The following is a 9725-nucleotide window of genomic DNA, read 5'->3' as shown; positions in this document are numbered from 1 at the left end:
CCAAAACGTTTTCCTAATGTTAGTTTTGGTTCTTAAAACATTCCCCTAACGTTAGTTTTTGGTTCCCATAACGTTATTTTTTAAGGTTTGTTTTTGGTTAGAAACGTTCTCTTAACATTATTATAAGAATAAGGGGGCAAAAATAAACGGAGAAAAATTTAAATCTGATTCTGCACAAAAACTAGCAATGCATCAATACCAATGTTGTTACCAATCGTTCACATACCCAAGACTGTGATAAAAGGTTAAAAAATCCAGTCCACAATCACTTTTTATATTAAAAATAAGTAATTATGTGTGTTTCCCCAAAATCAGTTTTGAGTATTTGAAAAAATCATTGGCAATTAAAGAGTAAAAATCCTGGATTTTTTTATTAATCATTTAGCAGTTTTAATCAGTACTGAGGTTGATTAACAGATTTATGCCAAAAAATTTGAACCCAAATATTTATCTGATTTTTTTCAGCAGTTTAATTTAGTGTTTTCTTCACAAACATAACGAAAAGGTTGTGAATTTGCCCACAGTGTATTGTTGAGTTTTTGAAAAATTATCAAAGCATTTTCCCAAAATATGTGTCTAAATAAGATTTATCACCAAAAACCATTACATTTGCTGAAACAATTGTGGCCAACTTAAGACTCAACAGCACCCCATAGTGGACGAAAACATCCCCAACATAACATAAGGGTTAAATTAGTTTTTTCTGTAGTAACATTATTTACTTCACCACAAAATCATTTTTATCAGTGTAGGGCTAAGTCTATTATTAGCAAAACAAGGCGGTTGACTCACCAAAGCCCCATTTTTGCGTTTATATTTGTCTTGATTTAGGGTGACCATACGTGCCATTCTTCCCGGACGCATTCCGTCCAGGATTTTGTGTTCATCTTCCGGAAGTCATATTTGTCCACTGCATACATCATATAGGATTATTATTATTATTATTACAGAAAAGCAACCGTTACATTTTAAGATAAGAATGAAACTACGATTGTATATCTTATGTTTTTAACTGAATGGCGTATGTGGTCAACAAATACGACTTCCGGAAGAAGCACCGAAATCCTGGACAGGATGCGTCCGGTAAGAATGGCACGTATGGTCACCCTACTTGATTTGTCTCTGTTCGTGTACTTTACCAGTCCTCCTGTCCTCTGTGTTTATCTTTCGCGCCGTGCACACAGTTATGCACTAGTCCATTTCATTGTGAAAGAAGGGGGTGTATGTGTGTAGTGACAAATAAACATGACCTGGACATTTTAACTACTATTTCAAAGTTTCAACGTATTTCTTAAGAATATTAATACAATTTACAATGCTTTTGAAGTGTTCGTGATGATAAGGGTTTTATTTTTTTGGTTGGGGGCCCCCTAATATGACCGCTGGTAGGGGGCCTCAAGCAGTCACCTACCTATGCCTTTATGTTAAGACCGCCTCTGGGTATAACATCACATTTACAAGTGAGTTCTAACAATAGGATAAGTGGTAATAACTTAGAGTAAAGCTCTGGACTAGAATAGACTATTATAATGGCATTGCTGACCTGGGACACAATATTTTCACTGTGCTGCAATAAGATCCGTCTCTAGTGAATAAGAAATGAACAGATACTTTATTGATCACCAAGGGGAAATGCAAGGTCCCAGTAGATTATAACACCACACACATCAGCATAAACAGAATGATAAAAAAATCCACAAGACTACAATGAACAGTAAATTACACTAAAGAGATTAAAAACAAGGATCCACTGGAATGTAGTGTATAATGAGCTTGCAGTGACAGGACAGAGACGGACTCTGTTGTTCAATATGCCGTTGTAAGGTGCTAAGTAGGTACGTGTCATGGTGGTAGTACAAATGAGTGCAACAGTGCAGGGTTCAAGTGTAGTGACCAACAATAAATATGGACAATAGAAGAGAAAAATGTAAGCATAGCTATTATTATTGTATAACTGGAAAGCTGTAGGGCATCAGCCATTGGTCAAATATGATGCTAGGTCATATCCAGACTGGGAGATGGAGGGAGGGGTTGTACATATGGGCTAGTATAGCCAGTAATCAATGTAAAAGTTTTGCATCTGCGATAATCAAAACTTGATGTGAATTTAACAACAGAAAAACAGTTCAGCCTAGGTTTAAGGGGTCGGCTGTGGGTCCCTCTCAGCTGTGCGCCGCCTTTTTCCACCTTCACGGTCAGATGCTCCTTTCAGGTAACGCATGACATTAACCTGGACAGCCTCATCAGTGGCATCCTGGGTTGCCGGGTTCTTCCGGATGGCTCCTGTAGAAAACACAGATTTGTCAATCCCTTTCTATAGCATAAGGCCATACACATCTACTTAAATATAAAAATCCAACTTACTTTGAACAATGGTCTTCAGGAACAGGTCTCTAAAACATGCTTTATTCCCTACACCAGTCCAGGTTGTATTAATGGAAAGGTGATTAGTGAAGATACTCTGAAGCATTCGCCACACGGTTGTTTTTAGGTCCCTCCCACATTTGATTGCCAAAAACCGAAGCTGAAAAAAAGTGTTAAATTACATTTCTCATAAATAAATGTGTCAGGCTGTGGATTCAGACTGTATATGCAGTGTACAATCTTAATTTTACTTTTTAGATTACCCTACGGCAAAATTAGCACACTTACAAATCGTTCCTGGAGCTCTTTATCCTGCCTCAAAGTGTTGTCAAGCAACGTCAAATCTTCCTGGGTGTCTAGGGGGAGTAACAGATCCCCTGGCAGGGATAGCTCTCCAACAGACACATTGGCACTAAAATGTCCCAGCATAGCATCCATTTTGTGGTCCATGCTACGCACAACATCACCAAGCTCTCCAAGACGTTGCAGCATTAGGGTCTGATCGGCACCTACAGGGGTTCGCAGAATAAAAAAGTAGTCAGCCCTGGTCCTATTACTACTAAACTATGACATATATCAAGGTCTACTACATGTACAGTAGGCCCCAATGGGAATTAAACCAACAGCCACAGGTGTTGTTTGCAAGTTGTACCTGATTGCCCAGTGCGAGCAAATGTCTTCAATGTTGCCCCAAGTTGCTTCACCTGCTCTTGAAGTGAGCCGCTGTCATCCGGGGCTACAAAATGAAAGGTATATGGTACTTTTGGACCAACACCACAGACGAAAAAGTAAAATTTAAGAAATAGTGCATGTTCTCACCTGCTTGTGCATTACGTTCCCTCAGGGCTCGGTTCTCCTTCCTCAGGGCTTGGTTATCCCTCATCAGGGCTTGGTTATCCCCCCTCAGACCTCGGTTATCCCCCCTCAGACCTTGGTTCTCCTCCCTCAGGGCTTGGTTCTCATTCTGGAGTCTCTGGAAATCTACATAATTTTTTTTAACAAAAACTAAAGGCACCATTTCCAATACTGTTAAAACACTGCACACAAGGCCTAGAATATACCTTCAAAGCTGAAAACTTTGTGTCGTACAGGAGATGCCAGGGGAGTCCAAGGGCCTATAACTGAGCGATGACTTTCTCCTCTTGATAATCATTGACATGTAAAAATATGTTTGAAGTTATAGCATACATTTAATGAATTGGACTTAAGTGTAACACTTAGTTTAGCAAAAGGTTTTACATACCTCCCACGTTTTCACCCATATACTGGTAGGGTAAGTTTGCTGCTGGGGTAGCAAACATAACAACTTTAATTTCACTGCAGTGTATTGCATATTCAGTAATAAAACAATAATTTAACTGTGAAAACAACATCACTTACTTGTACTGAAACTCTTGGCTCTATGAAGTGGACTCTGGATTACTGGGGAACCTGGTTGCGAGAAAGTGGAAACAGAATTTTTATTAATCTAACAAAGGGTATAGTTTAGTGCCAGGATCACAAATGAAGCATCACAGCAACACATTTTACATACCAGCTCTGAAGTCTACAGATGGCTCAACGTTTTCCTGGTTTTCTTCAGGGGTAACAGTTTGTCCGTGACTTGTAGTAGGCACTGCATGTTGATGCTCATTAACAGGAGGATTTACTTGGTCAAAGTCGAGAAAAACAGCAAGTAGAGCATCGTTTGCAGCTGCAATTTCCTGTTTGTCCCTCTCAACTCCTTTCAGTATTCTTCTCCTTTTGGCCCAGTAACTAGACATTGTGACTAAAAATGCATTTACATTAAAAGCCAAAATGAAAGTCCCAACAGTAGGTCTCTTGGGTGAAGATAACTGCAAGAAAGTGTGAACAAAACAACGTTGTTAATGCCACTTTAGCTAGTGGATTAGCAGCACACAGCAAACATAGTCTTGCTATTTACAATTTAAACACAGTGTTAATCAGAGAAATGGCTAACCATTATTTTGATAACTGGTAAACGGCTAACCATTATTTTGATAGGTGAGAAGTTGCTAACCATTATTTTGATAGGTGAGAAACGGCCAACCATTATTTTGATAGGTGAGAAACGGCCAACCATTGTTTTGATAGGTGAGAAAATGCTAACCATTATTCTGATATGTGAGAAATTGATAACCAACTGACAACAATTGTTAGCCATACAGAACTGATAAAAAAGGCTACAACACAGTTATCATATAGACTTGTAAACCAATAACAGTGTTAGTTTATTTTATTATTTGCTACACTATGACTTCCCATAAAAACATACACTAACAACATTATGGGGCGGTTTCCCGGACAAGGATTAGTTTAATCCAGGACTAAGTCTTAGTTTAATTAGGAAATAACTAGTTTTAACGATCATGCCTTACTAAAAACATTACATGTGTGCATTTTGAGGTAAAACAAAGGGTACTGATGTATTTTAAGATATGTCAGTTCAAGTTATTTTCAGTCTGAAGAGCTCTTAAAAAAGTGTTTAAGTCTAGGACTAGTCTAATCCCTGTCCGGGAAACCGCCCCTAAATTGTTTTGTATACGGCTAACACTTGCTAGCCACTTTAGCTACTGGATTAACAACATACAGCAAAAATAGTCTTATTAACAACATTGCTTAACCTCAGTGTGTACTGTAACAAAGGCAAAACAGACTTTGTGACTAAAAATGCATTTACCTTTAAAGCCAAAACGATTGTCCCAGCTGTATGTCTCTTGGGTGAAGATTATCGTTTATGCTCTGGTCATGTTATCTACAAGAAAGTATGAACAAAACAACGTTGTTAATGCAACTTAAGCTAGTGGTTTAGCATCATACTTGTTCAGACAGAATAATTTAAACGACCTATTTACATCGTCGTTACTTTTGTAAGAAAACACCAAAACTTAAACTTAGTCTTTCTAGATGTAAAGCTCAAAAGCTAAAAAAAAAAAAACTCAATGCCTAGAAGAAACTATGTATCAGAAAGTTAATAGTAAGCGGCAACTTTGTAAACAACGCTAATTTAGCTTGAACGTTAGGCAGGAACAAACAGAGATGGTCCTCACTGCGGAACACAACATCCAGGGGGCGGGGTTGGATCTAGATCCAACTCCTCCCACTTTATATACTTTGTTCCGCCAAATGAACCAGTATATTTGCGTTGTTGCAGCCCGCAATTAGTTGCAACCTGTGGTCACCAACGTTTGCTCTTATCAATTTAAGTGTACGTTTGATTAATAATATAGTTGAGAAAGATTAATAATTTAGAAAGTATCACAGTTAGGTGTAAGGGGAGGTAAGGACACGTTCCCGACAGTTTGATATCACTGAAGGGATTTATTTGTACATTATCCCACTTATTACACAGCTATTCCTATACGAGTAAATATATAAACTTATTTATTTGATATCTTTTATTAGCAAATTTAAAAACAAGTAAACCTGTTTCCTAATGGCTGTAAGCAAAGACGTTATAACAAGTTCAAAGTCCATACAAGATAAACATTCAATTTATTAATTTCTAAATAACATGCCATAGCCTATATATCTTAATAATTATGCATATTAATACTGTATCCATTAATAGGTCTTAAACTGCATGTGGTAAGATTACTCGTAGTAGGCTTACCCGAAATGTTTTACTCCAAAACATTATAGCAAAAAACTTACATTTCACCCTAAAGGCACTACTTTTATTGTAGTCATAAGTGAAGTTAGTTATTATGTCAAAATAATAACTTAATTTAGTTACGACTAAATGCGGAAATGGTAACGCAGCAACACGTGTATGACGTGTCTTGTGGTAAAACTGGCGACCAATGGGATCTCTGGATCGGGATCCAGCTCCGCCCCTGGATCTAAATCCAACCCCGCCCCCTGGATGTCGTGTTCTGCAGTGAGGCGCTACTGAACAAACATGACTAAAGATTTTAAAAAGATAAACTAAAACAATGCAAAAAAATGAACATAATATTGCGTTATACAAAAACGTAACATGTACTTACTTAAACGATCGCAGTCGATGACTGTTGTCCGAAATCTGTAATGTTTTCTCGATCCACTCAGTCCAAACACTGAAAACATGTGGCGAGTCTCTGCCAAGATCTGCTTCATATGGGTATGCACGTGACGTCATCTTCGGCGAAAGCGCGTGCGGTTACGCCCACTGAGTGGCAAAAGACAAAGCGACAGAATTTGAGTACAGCGTGACATCGGCGAAAACACGATAAAAACGCGTCGAAATGGGAAAAGGCTGTTGTGCGATAGACTGTACTAACAGATTTACAAGAATTCGGAGCTAACGTTTTACAGACTGCCAAGAAACACCGAAAGGAGAAGTGAATAGATCGTTCATGTCAACGTCCACTGGGTTGATAAGTTGCTAGGGTCACTATAAAGCAGAGGTTTTACTTTCTACTTAAAAGTATTTTTCAAGTATTTGTGTAGATCATTCTTGTGAATGATTGCGTTTGCGCACTGTATAGACACACTGAGACACCGTACTAGTGGAAGTGCGCATGCGCATGAGTCCGGTTGGCGCGGTTTTATATTCCACGGTCCACGGTTTAGTTTCGGTTTGTTGCCGGTGGCTGTGTAAGCTGTAACTTGCATATACACTACTGATGTTTATGTAATAAATACGGCTGGTTTGCATTGAACATGGACTCCTCACTCATTTCTACAATTTGTATTTTATCAGTGTTTTGCTTTGGAAAACATACATTACATAGCATATTATCATAATTTGTACTCTATTACATTTCATAAATACAAGTTTTTGTTTTACATTTAATATTTAAGTACATTAACGTACTTTTACCCAACTAAAAGTACACAATTTAAATGTAATTAGGTATTAAATAAATGTTAATATGCAATATAAAAGAACACACCTTGTATCCGGAAGATGGTCATGCAGCCATTAAAACACAGAAACTACGGCATTTTACAAATTTCCACAGGACAAAAAACCTCAGAAATTGTGGATTTTCAAAATTAGAAAGGGGCATTTACAATGCTATGAAATCAGCTGAAGTAGTAATTTGAGACGAGAACAGCTTCTTGTTTGTACATAATATTGTTTTGGATATTAGCTTGTTGGTAGACTTGGCTTGCGAGGGTTACTTTTAAAATGTATTTCGTTACAGTAACAAATTACTTAATAAAAAAAGCATTCAGTAACTTAACCCAAGCACCAAAATATACTTTTGGATTCCTTCAAGGTATGTATATATGTATATATAATTTTAAAATTAAAGTAATTATCGCTTATTCCAACATTTTAAAAAGTCAACACAATCTACAGGTAAATATATGTTTATTTTAAAATGTTGACTGAAGCTGTAATTTGGCCAGGGACATTGGCAGTGGTAGTTCCCCTACAGCAAACATCTTTTTTAACATGTTTGCAAGAAAACATTGAGAAGGGACATCTTGAGTAGACTACTCATGTTAAATTTAGGTAATAAACCAATGATGTGAACTGATCAAAACTTGGTACTGGGCTTTTTGTTTTGTGTAAATGTGTTGACATTTTGCATTATTCCTTCTTTTCCACATTTACAATGCTATGAAATCAGCTGAAGTAGTAACTTAGAAGTAACTTTAATGACACTTTAATCTGTGGTTCTCAAACTTTGTATGGTGCCCCCCCAAAGAAAATTTATGACATAAAACTTTGTTAAACATACAATTTTAAGTAACCAAGACTTATTTAAATACACAATGTAGTGCAGTTGGTAAGTAGTCTTATTTTTCTGAAGTTTAATTACACAGAATTCATGATAAATTAATGTATTTTATAAAATATTATAAAACTGGGGCCCCCCTGTCACCATCTCAGGGCCCCCAGTTTGAGAACCCCTGACTTAAATGACTTAATGTCATATCGGTGGATTGTAAAAAGGAAAAAAGTGATTTACAGAAATTACTTGAATTAGTAACCCAATAAAAATCAAAAGATGAAAACATTCAAAAAAGGTTTTGTCCTCATTTTTTTATTTATAGGTGATAACAAATAAGATTTCAATTATATTTTAACTATTAAATCTTGGACATCTTGATCTTTATTTGAAAAATCTGGTCACATTACTGTACAGTCAAGCAGTGCTTGAAAATCAGTGTAAACCTTTGTAATCCTGAAAGTATTCCCATTTTTTACAGCATATAACCGTAATCTGATTACTAGGTTTTATTTACATAATTGTTACTAGTTTTTTGTATCCTGATTACGTAATCCTTTTACATGTAATCCTTTACTCCCCAACCCTGCTTGTTGGCTAAATGCTAATTTCTCATGTTGTAAGCATGTTTACTTTTCTTTAAAACACCACTATAGTGGAACAATACAATATTTTATGATAACAACTAATAATATGTTCCATGTATTTTCTCCGTTATGTTTTTTCAAGACAATAACTTAATAATGTGTGATTGACTTGATAACAAGCTATTTACGTCATAGTTCGTTATGTATATATAAGTATTGTTAGTGGTATAACCACATATGAACCCCCAAAGTTGTGTACAAATGTTATTTAGTTGGAGAAATGAATCATGCTTCTGTTGATTCTGGTCAATCAGCTTAAACAAATTACCAGAGAAAAGTTTTTAACAGATTCATGCCTTGCGTTTTTGTAATCTGTACAAATAAGAGATATGTCTAAAAAGACAAACGGTGCTATATAGCACCAAAACTGTTGCTTTGGATCGTAATCATAGAAGAACCGTTTTTAGTGCCATATAGCACCGGTGAAGCACCAGTGAAGCACCTGTGTAGAACCATATAGGGGCCATATAGCACCACTATAGCACCACATATGGTTCTACAAAGCACTATTATGGTTCTACACAGGTGCTTCACTGGTGCTTCACCGGTGCTATATGGCACTAAAAACGGTTCTTCTATGATTACGATCCAAAGCAACAGTTTTGGTGCTATATAGCACCGTTTGTTTTTTTAGAGTGTATTAGTGTTTTAAAGAAAAGTAAGCATGCTTACAACATTAGATATTAGTGATTAGACAGGCTAATAACAAAACAGTTTTTATTAACCCATTGCACTGCTCTCAAAATTATGTCATATGTCCCTTCTCATTTTAACAATCCATGATTTTAAGGTTGTCCTATGGAAATTTATAAAACTGTGTTTTGTGGCTGAATGACCAGCATTACAGTACAAGACAATAGGATTAATGCACACACTGTGGACGTCCATCCCTCAAAGGCTCGTTTTGGAATCAACATGGCGGCATAATAAATAAGGCGTATTGTCCTCTTTCAGTAGTGTTGTAGTCATGTGATAGTAGCTTAATGTAAACCAGAAAACCCAATGTGTGTTTGGATTTTGTTTTCCCCTTCATAATAAAAACCTTCTT

General features: G+C 36.6%; 1 protein-coding gene across 1 annotated transcript; it reads right to left on the bottom strand.

Annotated features, from left to right (window-relative positions):
- Window positions 1-1650: 1650 nt before the first annotated feature.
- LOC135744775 (uncharacterized) lies at window positions 1651-3616 on the bottom strand. The gene is made up of 7 exons (XM_065263108.2): window positions 3608-3616; window positions 3426-3505; window positions 3184-3345; window positions 3017-3100; window positions 2653-2873; window positions 2365-2524; window positions 1651-2283 (listed from the first exon to the last, which is right to left on the bottom strand). Exons 3-7 carry the CDS (start codon window positions 3245-3247, stop codon window positions 2138-2140), a joined length of 675 nt encoding a protein of 224 aa, XP_065119180.1. The 5' UTR covers window positions 3248-3345; window positions 3426-3505; window positions 3608-3616; the 3' UTR covers window positions 1651-2137.
- Between the last annotated feature and the right edge of the window lie 6109 nt (window positions 3617-9725).

This window comes from Paramisgurnus dabryanus, chromosome 3 (assembly GCF_030506205.2).
Source record: "Paramisgurnus dabryanus chromosome 3, PD_genome_1.1, whole genome shotgun sequence".
In the NCBI taxonomy this organism is placed as follows: Eukaryota; Metazoa; Chordata; class Actinopteri; order Cypriniformes; family Cobitidae; genus Paramisgurnus; species Paramisgurnus dabryanus.
This window is presented reverse-complemented; position numbering and strand designations above follow the sequence as displayed.

Bases quoted from the DNA above. Each gene is read 5' to 3' on its own strand.
- LOC135744775 (XM_065263108.2), bottom strand. From the start codon at position 3,247: ATGAGGGATAACCAAGCCCTGAGGAAGGAGAACCGAGCCCTGAGGGAA. The intron at 2,874-3,016 runs GTACAACTTGCA...GAACCCCTGTAG, and splicing joins TGCTCGCACTGGGCAATCAG to GTGCCGATCAGACCCTAATG. The intron at 2,284-2,364 runs GTAAGTTGGATT...TGTTTTCTACAG, and splicing joins CCTGAAGACCATTGTTCAAA to GAGCCATCCGGAAGAACCCG.